At 36.5% G+C, this 24,275-nt stretch overlaps 1 protein-coding gene across 1 annotated transcript in view; it reads right to left on the reverse strand.

Annotated features, from left to right (window-relative positions):
* Nucleotides 1-24,275, reverse strand: part of LOC113498184 — a 45,136-nt gene that overhangs the window by 19,753 nt on the left and 1,108 nt on the right. Inside the window, exons 2-14 of the mRNA XM_026878127.1 lie at nucleotides 14,363-14,485; nucleotides 13,817-13,948; nucleotides 10,858-11,013; nucleotides 10,425-10,515; nucleotides 9,998-10,106; nucleotides 9,400-9,502; nucleotides 8,618-8,790; nucleotides 8,154-8,264; nucleotides 7,606-7,715; nucleotides 6,832-6,989; nucleotides 6,460-6,548; nucleotides 3,708-3,851; nucleotides 3,174-3,338 (exon numbers count right to left, since the gene is read on the reverse strand). Of these exons, the coding sequence (XP_026733928.1) occupies nucleotides 3,174-3,338; nucleotides 3,708-3,851; nucleotides 6,460-6,548; nucleotides 6,832-6,989; nucleotides 7,606-7,715; nucleotides 8,154-8,264; nucleotides 8,618-8,790; nucleotides 9,400-9,502; nucleotides 9,998-10,106; nucleotides 10,425-10,515; nucleotides 10,858-11,013; nucleotides 13,817-13,948; nucleotides 14,363-14,485 (1,664 nt within the window). The remainder of the gene's footprint in view (nucleotides 1-3,173; nucleotides 3,339-3,707; nucleotides 3,852-6,459; nucleotides 6,549-6,831; nucleotides 6,990-7,605; nucleotides 7,716-8,153; nucleotides 8,265-8,617; nucleotides 8,791-9,399; nucleotides 9,503-9,997; nucleotides 10,107-10,424; nucleotides 10,516-10,857; nucleotides 11,014-13,816; nucleotides 13,949-14,362; nucleotides 14,486-24,275) is intronic.

Below are 24,275 nucleotides of genomic sequence, written 5' to 3' on the forward strand. Positions count from 1 at the left end.
CGTTGTGATCGCGTGGTACATGTGCATCGAGTAGTACATGCGAGCGAGGCTAAGTAGAATGTCTTGGATATTAATTAGGTTACCGAGAACTAAAACTCGTTACATTTATAATAAATATACCATATGAAAAACAAATTATTTTTAATCATGGTTTGCCGATTGGTTTTTAAACCACGCTGAACGCATTTTGCCCGGCGTGTCGCGAGTTCGATCTACGCGTTGTACAAGCAATTGAGTGATCCACGAATCCTTATTAATTGGCGTAAGGACCATTCGATAACCAATACCAAAATTATATTATGAAAAATGTATCGTTAAATTTTCCTTACAAATTCTTAAAAAAAATAACGTTATGTGTCATTAAGAGGATAAAAGATAGTAATTTCTATTATATCTATCGTTAATAACATGTAATTATTGATAGCATTATCTTTTTACAAGATTTCGAATAAAGATTATTATTTATGCTCGAGATTTAGTAGTGAATAATTCTAGAACTAATTATAAAATCATTTTTTTTACAAAGATCTTCTATGCAAGGAGAGGACGAATTTTACACATTTTTTTAATCCCTAAATATAAGACAGTCCATGAGATTTGTCTGACGTTATCGACATCTAACCATCTTAACGAAAAGAGGATAAATGATGACTTATTTTAAAGATTACAAACATTTATAGCGTGGCTACGTTGTGTGAAACTTGTAAGCAAACTTGCCGTTTATCACATAAGCTTTGCTCCTTTATAGTTACTTCCAAGTCTTAAAATACCAAGTTACTTAGAGTTACTTATTTAGGTAAAATGCGTAACGTTAACGTAGAATTCTTGTGATCGCGTGCCGGCAGCGCGTTCGTCTTCAATGTCTCGTAGTAATCGTTCGCTTTCAATGCCGTTTCGCGTTCGCCCGCTTAAAGAATTATAGCACAATCATATTTGTTATGTACGTGCCTGCTTTCGTACTTTATCGATCTGTTTTCGTTGGTTGAGATCTGAAAGTTTGGAGTTATGATTTTGCTCGAAGCTTATTTTGAAACCGAACAACAATTTATAGCTGTAAACTATTTAACGTTTTGTGACTGCGTTTGAAAAGTTTACTTGTTTCGCTCTGGGTAAAACGGAACCCAAGTAGTAAGGCACCGCTGTCTGTCCATCCGTTTGTCACCAGGTATATCTCGGGTACGGTGATAGCTGACAGACAGGTTAAACATTTCCATGTGTATTAAAAATTCAAATGGTGCAATTTCTGTTACCGCTCTAACAACAAATACAAAAAAGGATCGAGGTTAAAAATGTTTGTTAAGTCATAAATTTGTTATGCGACCAAAATATCAGTTGTACTTTTGAATTTAGTTTTTACCTCCCTCAGCGTCTCGAGACCGACTCGCACTTGATTTCTATTACGGTACAAATCATTCAACAACCAAAAAATATTACAACTGCATTTGCCATAAATATGCAGCCAGCGTTATCGAAACATGTTCTATACCAAAATATAACCTTAAAAGGGCATGTTCATATACGCGACTAACAAGCAAATAAAACATTAACAAAGTACGTATCACGTATCACGAGAGAGCTGGGCGTATCGCGTGCAGTGTTCATCACGCATCGTTGTAGATCGCGGAGGTATCCTCAACTGAATGTAGGGCGCAAGGCATTTGCATATCGTGTGCACAACCTTCGAGTGAAATCTCAATTGTAGTGAAATATATTAGTTGGTGGAAGTGCACTTAAAACACTTCAAGCATTTGTACAATTGAAGTAAATTGTACAGTTTATGGGTGATGTCCAGCGTAAGATTTATTAATATTTATATTTTAAATATTTAAATCACATATTCATTTAGGAATTAAAAAAAAAAAACAGTATGAAGACCCGAGTCTTTAAGCATGGGGTCATAACATAACGAAATGATACAATAAATTAAAAAACAAACGTGATATTGAAATGAAACTACTTTTACGGATTTTATCGCGGTTTAATTTTAGATTTTAGTTCCCGAAGTCTTGAAACCTTTGCAGGTATCATGGTCACGGGCAGACCGCCTGTTTCAGTAGTAGTTTTATTTCAATGTCTAACATTCGCGTAAACCTAAGAAACCACTAAACGTGATATGTAAACAAGACAAGTATTTCACGAAATTGACTCACATAACTATTATTATTATTCATCTCGTACATTTACATATTTGTACATAAACTACACCACACAAGAACCAGATACCATTCTTCAAGAAAAAAAATACGCAATACACACCGATCTAAAACAGATAGCACACGGCTAATACAATTAAGATCGAGCTTATAGATTAAGACGATATCGATTAAATGGAGCATTATAACAACAATAGCAACTCCTCATTGTCTGCGACCAATAAACCGGCAATAAACTACACGTTATATTATTCAAGATTTTTTTATAATAAGGAGCTGTGATATAGTTAGTTTTCCACTAGATTACACATCCAGTTTGGTCTGGATAATTCTAGATGTGTACAGGCCGCTATCTGTGCGCGCGTTTGTCACAAGTTACACGCGCAATGAGTACAAACGGTTTCAATTGAAGCGTGTAGCGTAGCGGGCAAACAATTCCCAATTCCCAAACCTATCGCGGAATCGCGACTCGTGCCTCTTTCGTGTCGCAACTTGAAAAAAGGTTTAGGAACAGTTTTTTTTAGTTAATTTAGATGTATTTTAAATTCTATTTCTTGTGGCGTGGTGTGTAACATTCAAGTCATGCGCACAAAGACACCCAGACACACAATAAGGTTGCAAATACGAATATTTTTCGACACGAAGGCTTTTTCGAGTAACTAGAAAACTACAAGATCAAGAGCTACAATAAAGCTGACTTGCTCAATTATGATAAGATTTAAAATCAGAAGTAATTTTGCAAAATCGTTGCGCCCTCTGTTGCCACAAACTCTGGCTCAAATCGTACAAATTTCTCCACCCTTGGAAAGGTGAAACTCAAAACCACCACTACCAGTGCCTCTTCATTCCACAACTCTGGACTAGAGCAGTTATACTGGCTACCAATCATACCAGTCTTGGTTCAAAACCAAATTTCTCCACCCTTGGAAAGGTAAAACTCAAAACCAAAACTACCAGTGCCTCTATTCCTCAACTCTGGACTAGAACAGTTAAACCGGCTACCAATCACACTGCACTGACCTGTTAAGGCTGATAAGCTGTGACTTGAGCAGTTTGAAGACGATCCTCGCGTCCTCCTCCATGATGAGGCCGGCCTTCGCCATCTCGTTGGCCACCTCCTCGCAGTCGTCGTTCTCCATGTCGAACTCGAACTGGATCGCTTCGTTCTCTTTGTGGGTGTAAGAACTGGGCAAAAGAAGAACAGACTTAAGTTTTTCATCGCAATTATCTTAGTGCGGTACCACATCTTGTAAAAGGTACATCAATGACATTGATCATCGGTAAGTTTTGACAGGTGGTTTTAATACTAGAGAGTATTTTTAATTGGTAAGAAAATACACTATGTATATAGTGCGATAACGAGCAAACGGGGCAGAAATTAAATGAAATGCCCTATCACAAACTCTTAATCTAAGACTTGCAGCAACTGAAAAAGAGAGATGCAGCTATAGGCAGTGTATTCGGCATCTCTCTCTCACATCTGCAACAATCTTAGCTTAGGAAGCTCTCAGTAGGCCCAAGGAACATGTAGAAAATTATCTGAATTAGTCTCACCGTTTCTTAGGATCGATGATCTTCAACCGGAACTGTATCTTGGTGATGTCGGAGGAGGTGACCAGGTCGCGCCCCACGATCTCCAACCGAAGACCGATGTCCTCGCCGAAGAACTCGTGATTCAGCAGATCTTTTACTTTTGGCCTGTTTATATATCAACTTTGTTAATAACCGCCTGCGGCAGAAGGAGGTTAAGGTTTTTTCTGGTTATGTTATAATAGATTTTGTGAATATTACAGGGTTGGAACCTAAGTTACTTGAAAACGTAGGTACTATTGTATATTCGGACAGGAATTACATTTTAGAATAATGTTGAATAGATGAATAAAATAATGAATATATAAACTGCTTGATATATAAAGAGCTGTGTTGTGTAATCAGATAACTAATTACTGTTAGGGATATTAAGACAGAAATACTACATGGTATGAAATACTTCTTCGGAAAATTGTCATCTATCTAATATATCTTCCGACAGGTGGCGAACAGTTAGTATAACCAAAATTACGAACTAATTAGTAAGAAGTATTTAATTAAAAATGATATCAAGGGGCCTACCGCCACCTCTTAAAGAATGATAGTTTCGCTGTGGGAGAGTGATGCCGCTCTACGCCGTGTATCGTTGCTATCTCGCTCCCACAACTATCATCATCCTTTAAAATTTTAAATAGAGCCTCAATTTGAATACTAACTGAACATAAATAACATAACTTAGATAGATATTTTTTAATAAATATTAGACTAACTAAATATTTGATTTTCAGTGGTTTTAGTAACCTTGTACCTGATAAGTTACCTATACAATTAAATACAAAAACACATAGAAACTACTTTAGATAATATTAATACAATTTACAACTATTACGTGTTATTCAAGATGTGTCAAAGTATGGTATATCAATTGTATGGTGAGTGTGGCAAATTGTGGAAGGTTGCAGATGACAAAGCGACTTAACCCAAGGCATATTTTAAAAATATCTCTTATGCACGGAAACAAACGGTTCAATTTTCAAAAAAATATTTTGTCTAAACATACAAAATCATCATCAACTGAACAATGTATTGGGTGTCTTCTTGTGCATGTGATTTGAATGTTTGTGAAACCCCGCGAGACAAGGATTCAAAATTCCATTTATTCAAAATAAATATAAAAAAAAGCTAAATAAATTTATTCAAGATTAAATTCCTTAATGAGGGAGGCGTTACTAAATATAAATGCAGGGACCGATTTAGACCGTATATCTAGGATAGCAACCAAACTGGGTTCCGTATGGTGTCACCCGCAACCTCCACTGTTAGCTAAGCTCACATTGATGGCACGTCTAACATGAACATTGAACTGTTGACAGAGTAAGGACAGCAAAACAATATGCGCAGGGAACTGAAGCCTGTTATATAAACTTTATAATGTTTGTATGTATGTTTTATTTCTCTTTAATAACTCTACATGTTTGCATGTATACTGCAACTCTGTGTACACGAACGCAAAGATGCGCCGAGTGTTAAAACCATAAAACTACCTATTACGACTCGGAAAGTGAATTTAAAAAGGTGCAAACGAATCAAATAGACTAGCTTGAATGGTGTGCCAGTGAGTATGTCATATTTCTCGAATTATATTACGATTCAGAGGGACGGAACACCGCCATCTATTAACATACGAAGGAAACTGCGAAAACAGAACTACTTTAGAAAGACAACGTTTTATGTTCCAAGAGCGTTGGATTTGATTCATACTATCTACGTGTGTGTGAACTGTTTACTCATAAATAATTTAAATTAATATACACATTTAGAATATAAAACACGTGTCTTCGTTTCATTAAGCCTTATTTAGAAGAGGATTACAAAATCATAGCGATATTTCGAGATAAGGTGTTGAGTTTCAGTTACCCGCACATTTGAGTTAATATTTCTGCTGTCAATACATAAGCGATCACAAACAAACACTTGGATTTAATTAATGTCTTAATTACCTCAGCCTAGACCACGTGGCACTATAAGAAGACCATATATATTGAATACTGGACTTTTTGTTACCTTCTATTTTTATAATAACTTAATTCTAATTATGGTAAATACAAGAGCATAGATTGGATCGTACGCCGTCAGCTAAAGTTGGTTTAGCTTAGCTTATATAGTTAAGCATGTATTTAATAGATTCCGCTTACCGCAAAAACGCTAGCTAAACGAAACTAACTTAAGCTGGCGCTGGAAAATACCGATTTAATGATAGCCAATTATATAAAAAAGCCACAAAAGATATTTTTTTAAACATATATACATTTATATAAAATTGAGTCATCGGCTGTTTTCAAACGAATAATTCTCAGTATCACATTAGTGATTTATTACAGCAATATTTATATACAGTATAAATTATTCGGAACTTTGAGGGCCTACGCATGTAGTGTATTCTATACGCGCAAATCGCTTGCTCTAAATCGCTCAATTTTCATTTAACAAAGCTTTGGGAGCCATAAGATCAGTGTCAATCCATATATTTTTGCTGCGCGTAAGTTTTATATGTATCGAACACATCGCAGCGACATCAATGCGTATAAAATACATCAAATGCATAGATCCAAAAAGCTGTATGCAAAAACGACGGATATCAGCATATCATCCTCAGATGTCATATTGTCTTTGTCAAGGAGACATTTCAAAACGTCACTAGAAGTCAACTAGCTTAGTGTCATTCTTGATTACAGCTTTTAACTGAATAATGATTTGTAATTAAAGTTTAGTTTACCTGTCGGTTTTGTTCGGCTTGATACACGACTCTATGATGTCCCGGACTTCAGGTATCGTCACCTTCTCCAAGCTTTGAGGTTTTACACCCTGGGATAATAACGAAAATTAAGAAAACAAATTTTGACTGTGTAGAAGTTAGTTATTTAAAAATCGGTTTGTAGAGGTCAGATTGGTAGATAGGCTTTACCAATATCTCATACTTACTCATTTGGACTAAAATTACTAGGCTAACCACTAAAATACTATAACTAAAACAAGTGATGTACATATCTATTAAGGTTATAGATATGTATTAGGGTTGCTATCTAATACACTGCTATTTAAGCTGGTATCCTGTTGACGTTAGTGGTGTGAGTGGCGTGCTACTGACCGAGACCACCTTCTTGTAGATCTGCGCGGGCCCCGAGCACTCGGAGTAGGGGTACTCGCCCGTGGCCATCTCCAGCATGCACATGCCGAACGCGTACACGTCCACCGACTCGTCGTAGTGCTCCTCGTACATCTCGGGCGCCATGAACTCCGGCGTGCCTGCGGGGAACGACACTCATCATATAACACGGGGATACGAAGCTTTACGTTGATAGCTTTACTTCTATCTAGATCTGATGAACACGCTGAGGCGCGTCGCTCATTGGTAAGTCGAGAGACGGTCGCGGAGTCATCTCTATGTAGAATCGAGACGCAGACAGCTATGCTTCTTTTATATATTCTAATTCATGTCTCATGAAACGAAATTACAAAATGACGGCAGTCTTTTGGCTGTCGGTCACAGCCCCCCCCCTCACCGTTGCCTCTATCCCGTGTGAGCGTCGCGCCTCAAAGCATGTCTGTACCCGTTGCCACTCGCCAGCTCCACGCCTGCGCCAGGCGGGAGAGGAACACAAGCAGGATGTGAACCACACGTTGTGTGTGTATACCCATTATTCATCAGTGACACGCAACGTACTTGCTCGCGAGCGGTGCAAGGACATGATATCTTCTAATTCTTATCATACTCCAAAACTTATTGTGCCAAAAAGTCTGTTAAACTTTATTTTAATTTTATTATTTGACCATTAAGGCTATCTATCTCTCAACCGAATACATTGGTAAACCTTACAACTATCATAAGTTAAAGGTATACAGATGGGTTTGATAGCATTACCTATGACGGACTTGGCGAAGCTCCTGTTCTTGAGCGTGGCGAGGCCGAGGTCTCCGATCTTGACGCTGCCCGTCGTGCCCGTGATGAAGATGTTGTCGCACTTCAGATCTCTGCGGACGTCGATATGTTACTTGTTAATGCCTTATGTTGTTGTTAGACAAAACAAAATGTATTTGTAGTAGGCCTAAAAAGGTCTCAAGAAAGATTAATTTACAGAACAAGTGACTCTATGTTCAGTCAGTTCTAGATGAAAAAATATACAATTTCATAGATATAGGCCAAAAATCGAGAGACTGCTGTAAGTTATAAAGGAAAAAGATGTATTGCTATTGACGACCTGATAAAAGCAATTGGGTATTATGATCAGCGGTGGACAAGACTGACTGGGTTTATTGAACAGTAGAATTGTGCGATGTCGATACATATCAAATAGGACAGTTTAAAAAAGTCCACAACGAGTACATTTATCAAAATTTTTAGTACTTTGAACTTGCATACTAAACTTACTTAATACCATTGTTTTATTACGGCCTATTGGCACTACGTACCTGTGTATAATGGGCGGTGTTCTCGAATGTAGAAAATTAAGCCCTTTTAAAATTTGACGACACCACGACTTCAACACTTTCGGGTTGATCCGCTTGAACCGTCGGAGATACCTGAAACAATAAGTTAGAAATCAGGAAAAATGGAGCCAATGTGTCAATGGGCAACACAACACAATGATTTTAAAGCAAACAAAATGAAGTACTCTGTCTAATTGGTTCCTAGTTTCAGAAGGACAAAAACTGCAGATCAATTATTTTCGTAGCGCATATAATTTAAAAATAGTATTTCTCGGATTGAAAAGATTTTCAAAGACAGTTCTCATGATTTCAAACTGTGTTTCTATCCATCCCAAAAAATGCCCCACCCCGTTTCATCTCACCTTATTGCGTCAAACACAAACCAGGTGGATGAAACCTTAGCGCAGTCCCCTACTAGCTGTAGCCCGTATCGCGCAGTAACTCACGCCTTGAGCGTCCCGCTGAGCATGAGCTCGGTGATGAGCACGATGTTCTTCTTCTTGGCGACGGTCCCCTCCCAGTAGTTGTAGAAGCGCACGATGTTGGGATGCTGCAGCTTCTTCAGCATGTCGGCCTCCTCGCGGAAGCGGAGCCGCTCCGTCTTGTTCAGCTTTTTCTCCTGGAGAACAGCAATGTTAATGTTATTTTAGGTCTAACCACGTTTTCTGTAGGCTAAGAAATTTGTTCAGTCAGGTCATATGATCAAGACAGTATAAGAGACTTTCAGATTACACAGCTCAACAAAGACTTCACTTTCAATTTACCACTACAGGGTTTACAAACATTGTCAAAAAAATCTCAACTTGTATCAAACCGGTAACTCCAAGCAAACGCACTAGTTGCCTTACCAACTGAACTACCGACATCAATGACTTTTCCACTTTGTAAGCATTTTACAGTAATGTATATTTTTCTAAATGAATCATCATTCCCCTGCCCTTATCCCAATTATTATTTGGGGTCGGCGCAACATATCTTCTTCTTCCATACCTTTCTATCTGACGACATCTCACAAGAAACACTCTTTACAGCCATATCGTTTTTAACACAATCCATCCATCGTTTCTGTGTTCGTCCTCTTCCCCTATATCCATCCACATCCATACTCGACACCTTCCCCCGCATGACATGCCCATACCATGACAGCCGGTTGCCACGTAGTATTTCTATAACCGGTGCCTCTTTCAAACAACTGGTAATTCTCCTATAATCGTCTAGTATTACTAACCAGCAGTTCGCACCAGGCCACAGCGACGCCAGTCTGCGTGTCGAGGCCGTGGTACACAGTCTTGAACGAGCCCCGACCCACCTCCTTGTCGTATTTGAAAAACCTGGAAATATTCACAACTGGATAAGAATTGAGAAGATCGTATAGGCTTTGTACATTGGAAAAAAGCTAGGTTTATTAGAATTGGTTGTCATATGAATCTTGTGAATAGCGACCGTCTTAAATTTATACATTGCTGAAACAGTTGACACATTTGACCACATAATATGTTAGGTACCACTGTGTATGCAAAACGTTATTAGTGTGTACACAAGCAAATCGCGAAATAATCACGAACAAAAATAATTAAGCTCTGTTTTTAGATACTGAATTCAAAAGAAAATAAAGTTTGACTAATTTGCAAATTGTCGATATATCCCTAAAGAGGGCTCTACACTCGCGCGCGATTCTTGCTGTGAATTCACGCCGTTTCCCGTAACGAGGAACGCGGAACGGCGCGAAGCGTACGCTAGAATCCATCTACACACGCGTTTCGCGGCTTTCGCGATTCTAGAGCGCGCTTTACATGTGTGGGAGAGGTACTCTTTTCTTTATTTACCTGCCACAAGGCGAGACCCCGATGGGCTCCTCCTCATCTTCCTTATCGTCCTTCTGTTTGTCCTTCTCCTCCAACTTCTCCAGCTCGTAGATAGGACCGTACACAAGGCCTGGAAATAACAACACCGCTGGTGTTAACATGATTGTATATAATTGTTGAGAGAAGATTGTATTTTGAAAATGGCTGCCGTCGTTTTTGTATCTTTGTACGGATTGACGACGAAAATCAGTTTGTGGACAAAATTGGTCTTGTTCGGGAGAACACTACATTTGTACGTACACATGTTATGAGATATCTGTAAAATATAACTTTGTTTGTTTAGGATTATAATCGAAACTTGTTTGTCTTTGCTATCGATTTTACAATATACAAAAAAAAGGCCAAAACTTTCCTCCTTATAATATTAGTATAGATAATAATATGTTACCGTTCTGTGGTTCTTGCGGTTGATCTTCGCCGGAGGCATCTGTTTTCGATATTCGTTTTTCTGTCGCAGTTGCTATTTCGATATTTTCTTCCTGTAATTTGAAAGACGTCACAAATCACGTACTATATTCGTTGCTTTTGGAAATTGGCACATAAGGGCCCTTAATATGGTCTACCGCTCTACACAAATACTTGGACTGTCGTCATGCTCAAATGCAAATGGTTTGAGTAAAACCTACAGAAGGGTTGCAACACACCAAAATTAACATATTTTGGTTTGACTTAAAAGAAAATCTATGTGTTTGACTCCTTTATTTAAATTCTTCCAGGTTTCTTCCCCGCTGAGATTTAGATTACCAACTTGGAACAACTCTTAGTGTAAATTAGACTTCAATTCCAGATACGAGGTCTACCAGGTTGAATAGCTTCCTTACCAGATCCTGTTCCGAGATGAAGGCATCGTCCTCGAGCCTGGCGACCAGCTTGTTGCCGCTGTCGTCCAGCTCGGGGTCGCACAGCGCGCCCTGCCCCGAGCTGCGCCGGTGGAACCCACCCACGCCCACGCCCACGCCCACCACCGGCTGGCTCGCCTGGAACAGAACATAAACGTATTAAGCTTGTGCGGACTTCACATTTCTAGAGTAGAGGATAAAACAGTGGAAGAAAAGAGTCCTATATCCAGCAGAAGATGATTGCTAGTAAGTACATTACTATCGTGAAACGCATCATCTATTTAATATAAATTATTTAGAACGCTCCTGGCTTTTTTAGCATTTTATTTAATTTAATATCAGATTCTTGAGTAACTAGGAATGTGCAAGAAGGAAAGCTTATTTCCAGCAGTGAGTGATACCAAGCTGGCATGATGATTATGATGATAATGATAAGTAAAATAGAACACAGACAAACACATTTTCACATCCACAACCCTTAAGGTTCATTGTTGTGCAACACGACTAATAAAAGCCGCATACGATTGTTTCATGTGTCCGACGCATGCGTCCGTTGCGACAGACGTCGGAATAAGGAAAATATGTATGGAGCCGTTTCTAAGAGGCTTAAACTTTATTGTTTTCCATATAGACCGAATATGAAAACAATAACATCAAAAATTTAAACATACATATATGACTCACGGGACAGGAAAAACATTAAATAAACTTTACCATGGCGACGACCATCTTATCCAATATACGACAAACGACTATCAAAACAATATCATCTTATCATAGTGATGCAAATCGTAACATGTATTTCACAGACACATCCTTTACACCAATGATTAATAAAATAATACTATATAAATATATCTACAAGGACTTTTTAATTTTCTTCGTTAGAAACTGCTTGTTTCTCTACAAAATATAATGTAAAACAATCATTGTACTGATTACATATAGATAGCTTTTCTTACGTATCAAGATGTCTATTGCCGATATCGAGAGATTACAATCTGAATAGCTATACACGCGACATCGCGAATTTTACAAAAAAAAATTGTTTTAAAATAAACGATATTTTCTAAAGTGAAAGTAGCTTTTGAAATTAATTTTAACAACATCTACCTGCCAATAAGTCCCGTTAAAATCGGTTCAGCCGTTTCAGATATTTTCCAGCACAAAAAGACAATATTGTTAAAAAGTGTTATTTTGGTGTATGTATGTACCGTATATATATGAACAGACACTGTTTTTATATACATGTATAGATATGCCATCTTACACAGGTGTACGAAACACCGGTATTTATGAACTGCGATAATTTCACGATTGATAACCGAATGCTGAATGAAATGTTACTGAATAATGACGCAGCTGCATTGTTGCGATAAACAGATCATCGATATACGAATTGGTTGTTGTGTAACCAGAAGATAAGGAACGTTAATAACTAATTTAGCTTATTTTCAAACCATTATCATTATTTTTCAAGATTCAATATTTAGAAACTTTCCATTAACATAAATATAAATAAATCAGCCTTTGAATAATCTCATACTAGCTCTTGCTCGCGGTTTCCCCGGAATAAATGCCGGTTACATCAGCAAAAACATTACCTCTTTTTACGAAGTCTTATAAAGGTAGGTATGTGATAATCCAAGTTGACACCTTAGTCAATTCCATATTTCTTCGAAATGGTCAAGCAGTTTGGGCGTGGAGAGGGAAAAACATACACAAACATACCCATACTTTTGCACTTACCTTCTGCAAGACTAATATTAATTAGCATCTTGCAGAAGGATTAAGTATTAATCACAACGCCTACAGGGAAGGGCGATACCAGATAATAATTTTGTGAACCTAGGCTTCAAAATGTTTAATTTGTATAATAGGTACAAAGCTGACTAAAAGTGACCGGTCCTTCAGTCCACAAAGACTGTCCAAAATCATGACGTCACCGTTTTCTTTATACCTTAATTCCACGTGCAGTAGCGCCATTAATATATCAACAATGTCAAGTAAACACGACGTACAAACACCATAAAATATATAAACTAACTCATTTATATCAGTTAGGGGTATCATTAGCATATTAAGATAACCGTTATGGCAGCTTTATATTTTCTGCTTCCGTTTAATGTAGGAAAAGTTTTTCTATGGAAAACAAAGTGATTATCATAAATGTTTTCGTGCTAATGGTGGCTGAGTGGTGTCTAAAAATAAGCTGGTGTTGTAAATGTCTGTCATTCAGGCATTTAGGCGAAAGTTTATTGATAATTTTTGAGTATGGTATAGATGAGGTGGCCTGCGTCCATCATCAATAGGACACAGAATATATATGGATGGAGCTAAAATTGTAAAATGGCCGGACTACTGGAGGGAGTGGCAAGAAGTAGGCAGAATCAATATTTTTTGAAGAAAGCCTACGATACACCCGAAGAGGCCTTTTCTAGAGCTTAGTTGTTGATAATGGAGATAGCTTAGATCCTGAACATATATAAGTTTGAAATATTTTCGGATCAAAGTTTAGTTTTAATACAGAACTTTACAGCAGGTTCTTGTCAAAATCAAAATCAAAAAGTTTTTATTTCAAATAGGCCGTATCTCAAGCACTTTTAAAACGTTATATTACTGACTCTAGTTGCACGGTTCCAAAGTGTCATTCTTATGGAGAAGAACCGGCAAGAAACTCCATAAGTTACTCTTTTCAAAATAAAATTTTACAGTAGCACAGTGTCAATCGTCAAAAACGACACCTACCTATTATTTCTTTTCACTCATAAAACCGCCTAAAAATTCTATATCCTTAAACGAAACCAGCGGATCATTCGAAACCGATATAATAATATTATATCTAATGCACCCCTGAACGTGATGTAACTCAAAACACAAGAAGAGTGGGGAGGCCTTTTCCCCAGCAGTGGGACATTCTAGACTAGTAATAATAACTCACGACGCTGGTGGTGAGCGAGTTGAGCATGTCGAAGGTGTTGCTCTGCTGCGTGTGGATGATGGCGAGCGCATTGTACGGCCGCGGGCCCAGCACCGGCGCCTTCATCACCCCCACCTCGCTGCCGACCACCACCTGCAAGTTAACGTAGTACAGGTGTTTGTGTTTAAACAGAGACCTTATCATAATTTCAGTTTATTGAAAAGACGATTGACAAACATTGATTTCTAGCCTTGTCAATTGTCAATAGCCAAAAAAACTTTCAAATTGAATTTATTGACATTAGGATTTGACTTTTATTTCGCTAAAACAATATTTCTAACCATTGACTGGAGAGGCAAAGCTAGGTCTGTTCTTAAGCTTTTCTTTGCCTTCAATTACCAAACTGACTTAACTTTACTATTATCAAACGTTTTAAATAGCAACTCTGTAAAAGTATTTTTCTCTTCGTTTACAAATCAAATAGCATTATCATCTTCAATGACCGATATGAAAGACAGAATCACTATTTCACAAAACAATATTTCCTGTGTAATATGTATGGTATACCTTGAATGTTTTCTCCTTCCCGTGCACAGTCTTCTCCTTGGTGGGCAGCACCGTGGAGGACTCCAGATGGTGCGCAGTCGGCTGTGAGATCTGGTGCCCGTGGCTGTGCAGCCCTGATGTCATCTGAAATTTGTTTTTTAAGAATTTACTTTTAGGACTTAGGACAAAACAGAAACTAGGGTATTGTTCCGTAAGGGTTACTATAAGGTAAGGGTATTGTTTCTTTTTTATAGTGGTCCCCGTAAGAATCCAGAGTACAGGCTTTGACTGCTTGTGTTTGAAGGATTGCAACGTATTGCCATACACCACGCACGGCGGTTCAGGTTTAGTCAGTAAGAGTCTGTCAATACCCATTCCCTAGCCCCAGGGCGTCCATGAGGATAACGCCGACATACAAAACAGAAGCTTTGATGGCTTTATCAGACTTATTGGCGAGACTTTACAAAACTCAAGACAGAGCAAAGATAAAAGCTTATAAAATTAGCAACGTTGAATGGTGCCCCGCGGAATTCGGGCCTCGACTTATGTGTTGTTTACAATCTCATTAAGGATAGATAGGACTAGTTTAACCGTTTAGGACCAGCTTGTACTACGGGCAGGAATGTTGATTTTAATCTATACTGTGGGATAGAAACAAAATTGTTTTAAGTTTTCTTAAAAATCCTAAATTCTGAAAATCTTAAGGTTTATTAGTTATAAGACAATATAATCATAATATTTCGTCACCAAAAACTAAATAACAAGAAAATATAAATATACATATTATTCATTCGCAAAACCACTTTCCAAAGACAAAATTTGGTATAAACAACAATCAGATTTTCAACACGAAGTCCATAATGTTTATCATTAAACAGATATCTTGGTACAGGACATTTCCTATACCGAATACATTTATATGTTATTCATGATGGCCCCTTACTTTGGCACCGCTGTATCGCCGTATAAGAAACAAAGCTAGCCGGAATTAATGCGAATATTATATTCAGAAGGCAGTTTTATGAGTCTTGGAATCTTCATGTAAATTATCACGTGTATGTTCGTTTTGGGATTGTATTTATCCATATTTTTATTTTTATTATATTTATCATTTCTATGTTTTATTTTTAGTTTTACTTATATCAATAACTAAGACTAAGTACTAAGGTTGTTGGGCTAGCAATAACAGTGAAAAATATCAGAATCCCGAGAAGATACCTAATCTAATTTATGTTTAAGGTAACGAAAGTAAAAAAGGGGGCTTTTCTTTTTAGGTTTGAGAACACCGACAAAATCACACAAATCCTTAATTCATTGAGTGAAATAATACACGATTATATTATTATACGTAAACAAATTGATCTTTCGCTTTATTCGCTTCCTATACCAAGTTAATTTCCAAAACTTAATAAATTTAAGAAAAAAGAAACTACATACCAATATCACCGAACACAAAATATTTTCACTTTCACTTCAAAAAGGACACAAAATTCACTCATTAATCCAAACATCACTCCTTGGGCGAATTAATTAAAAAAATAAATCACCAGCGGAAAAGCGCGCGTAAGACACAGCGACCGTTTGAAAACAAACAACAATGAATGAATGAGTAACAATATATAATTCACGAGCTCAAAGACGTCGTGTGCTAAAAGTATGTGGATAATAGTGACGAAGTAATCTCGGTAGGCGGGTGATAACGTCATGACGCGTGCAGTGATGTAATGTGCCATAACTATGTAAAATATCCGAACTATAAACATGGGAGGAATGCGACACCTGCGGAAAACTATCAGGTACACCTTTCTGTTTGAATGGCTAAGACTTTGGAATTGAGAAAGGAACAAAACAGATTTTTTCTAACATACAAACAATAGAATTGAAGAATTTCTGGAAAGTACGAAATTAACGTGAAATATTGACGTCTTTCTTATAACTGCATGTCAAATTAGATACGTATAGTTTTTGGAATAATCAATTACTCACATAGATAAACAAGGAAAAAGGGATGCCCATTATCGCTGCCTTCAAAACACAATTAGGAGTCATCAAAATATGAAGTTAAGATAAGCGTATGTACACGCAGTGATGCACGTCCACAAAGCACGTGGATGCGTTGGGACGGGCAAGGCCACACAGGCCTGAGAGACTACCAGCTCTTAAAGCAACGGAAGAAGATATCTACAAGGAGATCTCCGGTCTACGAGGTGTAGTGTGCTCTCATGCTGCCACTATCTAAACATTATATCCAAAGGTGAGAATAGGCTGTCTGGTGTCCAAAATCCCGATGTAATTTAAATGTTAACGTTTGGAAACCCCAAATCATTTTAAAACAGACGCTAGACATCGGATAACCACAAACACATCAGAAAGATCAATTATAATGAAATTATTTGCTACAATGAACTGGAATGAACTAGGGATTACCCCAGCTCAGCTAGCTATTAAATTCTAAATATAGACCCAAGATAGCACTGTGTAAGATAGTGGAAAGAAAACTAATAAGCCATAGATAGATAGAAACGAACGATCCCGGAATTACCCTTTCCAAAATATGTTTAACAACAATCCATTACAATTACGGACAGACAGTTAAGGTCGTCGTCAGCATAATGTTTACAGTAATTATATTTATCAGCTTACAGACTTCGGTGAAACCCGTTGCACTCGCATCGATGCGACGGTCTAATAGATTCTAAGTTTAACAAATCCGCGTCTTGACTTAAATGGCTAAAATAGCAACGTAAATATACTCGGAATATAAATAAACTAGTTTTTAGACGCGACTCCGTTTGCTTTCGATCGGGAGGCATTGAATACTTGATCAGTGCTTTAGGATAGTATTTCTGCAGTTTATTTCGACTAATTGAAAACTTCGTATTTCTGCCTTATTGACATTCTCCCCTTTTTTTAATTATTTAATCGGTATTTTATGGGCTATTTTATATTATTACCTAGATAACAATATTGGACATTTAAATGAATGCAAAAATTATTAATATGATGAATTTTGATTTTGAGCATGCGCCTATGAATATTTCAAATTACTGTCATCAGCATTCTCAAAAAATAAGACCCACATTATTCCGGGAATGTAAAAAAAAAATATATTTTACAATACGATTACGTACTTGTAACAATTATCAATGTATATAGGCAGATTTAACCTCCTTTTGAGGCGATCAGGATTTTCTTTAAGGGAAAAACAGCAAAATTTCTTGCTAAGTCTTTGGGACATAGTAGATTGTAAGAGCTGGTCTGAATGAACGATTACTCTTTATCTTTGTCAGCTGTTTTTATAAAGCATAGACCAGACAAACAAACTATAAAACTTCATATTTTGGATGACGATAGACGGATGCGTCTAGAAGCTGTGCCACTAAACAAGTTGAAGATAAGATTATCAGGATCAGATTAGGTGTCCTTAGTGCGACCTGCTCCAAAATAGATGTCAGATGCAAATCCTCTTATTAGGCATGTCACATAATATAGGAATCTTAGGTAATCATTAATTGATCGATAAATACAATTTTGGAACTAAAATAGCAAGAATGTTTTTGGTACATTAAGATTTAGATCTATTTTTTATTGTTTTAAATTATAGTTTGGTAATAGTGTTTTTTTTATTGAAAGACTATCCGAGAATAAGATAAGCATAAGTTAGCTTTGTTATTTTTAAGCGACTTCTTTCATGTTCATCATCATCCACACCATCAGTTGCCCTTAGTCCACTGCTAGACATAGGCCTTTCTCATGGCCATTGAGCTCGATCTTCAGCTTTCCTTCGCCAATCCCTGCCCTTATATATATCATCGTCCCACCAGACTGCAGGGCGGAATACACTACCGCGATATTTTTTGCTGGTATATCATTTTCTAGTTTGAAACTAAAAATTGATACCTTTTTTGACAAGCGGTTAGTGTCAAAAAGGCAAATGCCTTTGTATTTGATTTCAATTCAACTATTCGATAGATAGTCATAGTACGGACACTTTGCATCTCTTTGAAGTTTTGTTTTATCTTCGATAAATAACATCTTTATCGAGAGGCAAATCTGTATTTGATCAAAACATCCTCTTTTTTTTACAACAAGTTTGTCTGCAAATCTATTATTTTATCTCTTCTAATACTTATTATCATCGAGGACAAGTATTTGTATGTTGTTGTCAAATTGTTTTCTATGTCAAGGGTCTATATTTAAGGGGATATATTTTCAAGCGTTTTGTAAATAAAGTTGAAACAGTCGTCAAAGTAAAATATTTACTTCCTCGCATCGTTTTATTTAATTTGTCACAATTTCTTAGAACGAAATGTAAACAATATTATAGGTGGAATATTAGTAGAATTATTTTCGCTGCGGTTGATATCAATGACGTATACGCTTGTGACTTCACAGTACGCGTGATGTTAGTAATAGAGAACCTGACTGCAAGCAGATTTAACTAATACGTACAATCAAGCACAAAAGTTTTAGCTTACATAAATAGTTTTTTCTATCATTTGACAAGCTTATGGTTTTACATTATAGACATATCGTTTAGTACATAAATGTCGTCATTATAAACCATTTTTCAGAGAATGAGTGATTTTAGTATGGAAAATCTGAGTCATGATTGGATGCCCCATAAACTAACCAATCACAGCACTTGAGTTGAAGTTGACAGGTGATTAACTAATTTGAGTGTTATACAGCATTCCAGAAACCGGGAGCTAATCATTGACTCACAAATGACTCATCAATACTCTATCTGATAGGCGTCAAGTATTCGTACCTAATTCCTCTAACAATATGTATTTATGCAACCAAATTCCTCAGGAAATTAAGTGAATAATAAAAAAATAAGAGTATTTTTATGACACTCACCGATATTAACAACAATGGGTGTATTACGCAGCCGAAACTAATTAATAAACACTTTATTACATTCGTTCCCCAACTCAGGTATGTAACAGACTTTCAAAGACACTATATTTCTAAGATACTATTGACAAACGGTGTAGGAAAACTAGTGAGGAAGCCCGGATTCCGAATATTTGAGTCTGAAATCGCAAACCCGCAGCGAGCTAGCGGAGTGAACAATTTTCAAACTTCCTATATTGGAAGGCACCTGTGCCCAAAGTGGGACATTTACTAGCTGTAATTATTACTGTGTTATATATAATTTATAATGCAGTCTAAGGGGTATCGTGTTGCCCAGGTAACTGGGTTGAAGAGGTCAGATAGGCATTCGCTCCTTGTAAAACACTAGTACTAAGCTGAATTCTGTAATAATGGAAGCCGACCCCAAAATCGTTGGTCAAAGGCTAGGACGATGCTACAACTTATAACGCATTTATTACTGCTAAAGACTTCTGTCGTTACTTGTACTTGGCTGCAAGTAGAACTAATATGTCCCAGTCAATATGTAATGAGCATACAACAATACATGCTACGGGGTGATATAGCATTGGTTTCTTGGAGAAACACAGCATGTTCTGCGTCTTTTACATTGTTTAGATGTTAAATGATTACCTAACTTCTTCAATGTATTCTTTCCCAAGTCTAGGAACTCGAAAAGGAATAATTTCTGAAAGGGCTTTTAACATACCAATATAGGTTTGCGATAAAGTGCTATAAAACGATTTAAAATATATTATTCAGTTTCGTGTTGGTATATGAAGACTGGATTTAGGGAGTATACGCGATGGCAATATGAATTTAATTTTGTTATTGTATTAACCGGCTTCAAATAGGTTCCTTTCCAACTCTGCTAGGGAAGAATTCAATTTAATACATATACAGCTAGTAACAGTGTTTTATTATTATTAATTAATGCACATTAAGAACAATAGGGCACTATGTTCTTTTTCTTGATATATTTTTTGGACTTAACGTAAATTAATTATTTTTTTATAATAAATATTAAATCTCAAAATAAATTATTTTGTTGTTTACATTCATATGATTAATCTAGATGAGTAATTAAAAGGGTGCACGCAATAAACACATGATTGTGGTTTTGACATCTATTTGTTAAGTTAACCGACGCGATTGTGGTAAAAGAAATCTATATTGTATTGTTTAAAATCAATAATGACGTAGTAAAAAGAGTTTGTAATTATATTTAAGCGTGGTGTGAAAAAGCAGGCATCAAACTCAAAGGGGAAATAGGACTGGTGGGAAATTATGATGAATTAGACTGTTTAAATAAGTTATGAGACAGCTGTTTTCATTTATAAATATACACATGGCAAGGTAGACTCTATTTACCCTGCCAGTTAATTACCCCGTTTAAAGGTATAATATTGTTATTTGACTTAGAAGGCCTAAACATCCTTATGGGAGAAATATATTGTCTCCTCAACTTTGGATTTTTCTATCTTGGATTGTGTACTATTTTATTTGTATAGCTTCATTTCGTATATAATATATATTTGTTTCCCGAAGAAAAAAAGAAAAATAGCCTTCTAAAGAATCCACCTAAAATGCTGTTTGGAGAAATATTCTCAACTATTTCTCTTTGAGATCTTACGCAAACAGAAACTGACACTAAAACTTCTAAAACAAAGACTTCAGAAGAAGCTTAAAGACCACTACCATAAAATACTTTACCTCTAAAAACATAAATATAAGAACAATAAACTGCTACGGCTAGCCATTACACAAGCGTTACATAACTAGCCTAAAATCTAGGCCCAGACGTACCGCAGAGCCTAGTAAATCCAATAGCCGCAGTCCGCGCTGACGTCACAGCCAGCTATTTATTATTTACCTAGGTAGGTATCTACACCCCAGGGCACAATACTGTGCTAACCTATTTAGGGCCTTTAAGTGTTCAGAGTTTTGTTTTATGTGAGGCCTGGAAATTTAAGGCATTTCACGTAGTGTGGTGTGTTTAGTGAGAATGACGGTAGAAGAAATTGCTTTTTGGTATAAACGACGATGTATATCAGGTCGAATTTCGATGAAACCGAAGGCAATAATCAAAATGGCATATGGAAAGAACTCCTTCAAAAACAGGAGTAGGCATAGCCTATTAGTGGAGTGATTTAGGTCTAAAACCAATCTATAGATCAAATATAGAAAACCCGGACACATCCGTTTAAAAAAACGATTTCATTTTTGCCTCATATTTCAACAAAGGTATGTATGATAAGGTACAATTACCTGATAGGACCTATACAGCAGAATTATACTTTCATTGTTTTTTTGTATGTAATAGACAATTGCTTCCGAAATGTTGACATGATTTTATTCATAAATGTTCGTCACTCAATCGCGTTAAAACGGTTGAATGGATCAAATTGAAATTTGGCACATAATCCTGTGTTATAGCATAAATGCTAACAAATAACAAAGAGGGCTTAAAAGGAATGTTACGGCTAAAAACAGGGATAGGTTTTTAAGTCTCAAAACGTGTAGCGTGCAAACGGTCAAAGACTGTATAAGACAATCTAGACATAATAATAATAAAGTATTTTTACCGACTTTTTACGATAAATGCATTGACAAAATATTGAATCACGATTTCTAACGATTTAGTATCTAGATAAGGATGAATATTAAATAAATAAACAGTTTTATTGTCTATGACTCAAACCTACATGGCGTATTGGGAGCTTAAAGATTTAATTTATTGTGTCATGTTGAAACAAGAATAAAGGATATAAATTTTGATACTAATGTGCTTTGAAATAAAAATAAACACAAATTTTATTTGTCTATACTAATATTATAAAGAGGAAATATTTGATTGTTTGTTTGTTTGACACAAATAGGCTTCGAAACTACTGGTCCGATTTGAAAAATTCTTTCACTGTTGAGAAGCTACATTGTCTTCGCTGAACATAGGCTATAATTTATTTCAAAAATATTAGGGTTCCGAAAGAAAATTGTGATATTGTAACATTTGTAACCCAAGGTGTCTTAACATATCTTCCAACCAGGCGGACGAAGTCGCGGGCAACTGCTAGTCATTTATACGAGAACTTGAATTGAAACTGAAAGTAAATTGAACTTGAAAGAGATGAATAGATCTGGGGATATGTCATCAAGTCATCATATTTAGTGATTAAAAACCATGTTACGTTTGCCTAAATAACATATCATGGATATAATATATTATAAACACAATACCCGTATCTACATCCTACTAATATAATAAACGCAAAACTTTATACGTATGGGTGTATTGATGTTTGTTTCTTATTCACCCAATAACCACTGAACGGATTAAGACGAAACTTGGTACACAGATAGTTAATAACCAGGATTAACACATAGGAATAGGAGTTTTAATTTCGGTTTTATGTTCCCGTGGGATCATTTTCGATTTAAAGCGGGCGGGCCCACGGGCAGCAGTTACGTTTATATAATACTAATAATTGTCGTTCTAGCACGCGGCGCCATCAGCTCATTGACAAGAGTACTACAAAACACGAGTACTCTCAAAAGTCCTCAACAAAAACTGTGCCTTGTCCCACTTCGGCTGTATTCCGGGACAAATAGAGTTCCAAGTGGCCGGCAATCTGAGTGCAATCACAACAATCTTACGATAAACCCATTGACATCACAGCTACAAACTTCGAATCAATCAATATTACAAGAGTAAACTTGAAAAGAATCTGTCGATACAAATATTTGTGTAGTGTTTGATAAATTTGTATTAGGTCACGACGTCTGCTTGACTAGAGATGAGCTGCGGTTTATTTGTGAAACTATTCCTGTACTAAGGAATTTGATTATCGTTCAAGTCATGTACAAGACTCCGAAACTTAAGATAAATATTCACTGATTACAAAAGTGCTTATCCTACGCGGGGATCGATCCCAAAAATGGTCACAGGTTGGTTTAGTGTGGTGTCTTATACCATTCTAGTGTCCGTGCAGTCAGTGACCAGTGGGTGCTGAGAATGCGGTTGTTGGATGAAATATTTCGGATAAAGTGGTATGAAGACCCGGCAAGAATTTGGGAGAAAACGAAGAAAATATTCAAGCTATCCCAAAGGACATCTCAAGACACTCGAAGTAATCGATCCTTTAAAAAAGGAATGTAGGATATGGTTGGCGTCGAATTTCGATGAACGGAAAGGGGTTTAGCACATAGCCTTGTTGAGGGAACGATATGTTTTTTGTAAACCGCCCGAATTTATGAAGCCTAACTAAAGGCACAAACAACTCTTTTATTTTATACTTTTTTAATAAAAGAATATACAGCATGAGTTAAGTACACCTCTAAGCCCATTGTTTTCTGAAAAACCTCTGAGATCGCCATGTTTTTTGGAAGTTATGCAAACAAAGACTCGCTTCTTAATCATTTGAGTTGTCAAAAACATATTTACACTCAATAAGTCGGTTCAGCGTGACGATGTGAATTTTGACACATTTTAAGTGATTCATATGTAAATTTGATCATGGTGTGAAAAGTGCATAATTATGTAAGTCATTCAGACAAACTTAAATAATGGTTTCTTTATTTATTGTACACAAGTCGAATCGAACGAAATCGTCAACAAATGAATATTGCAGAATATAATTTATTTTGGTAAAATTTGGGGACGCATCTTTATCAAATGATGTTAAATACGTTTCTCCAAAACAAGTAGATCCTCATAACTTCAATTACACATAAATAAAAATAATCAACTCTTGAACGACCAAAGAATTCCCCTGTCTTTAAATACTATTTATTTACATAAATATTTACCCTGCACAGATCACATAAGGTTGTGAAAGCTTTTCCCATGTTTTAACACTAGCACTATACTATTTGAAACACTTTTACTTCAAAACGAACTTATTCACAGAAAACTATTCAACAATCCACAAATCATTTAGAGACGAGAAAACAATTTTAACAGCCGGTTCTTCAAAAAAAATGGTATACTTGGTGTCTCCATAGTTTTTTAGAAGACTAATGCATGTCAAATCCCGCTCTGATCAAAGTCGGTCTGTCA

The sequence above is a fragment of the Trichoplusia ni genome, chromosome 10, assembly GCF_003590095.1.
Source record: "Trichoplusia ni isolate ovarian cell line Hi5 chromosome 10, tn1, whole genome shotgun sequence".
Classification (NCBI taxonomy): Eukaryota; Metazoa; Arthropoda; class Insecta; order Lepidoptera; family Noctuidae; genus Trichoplusia; species Trichoplusia ni.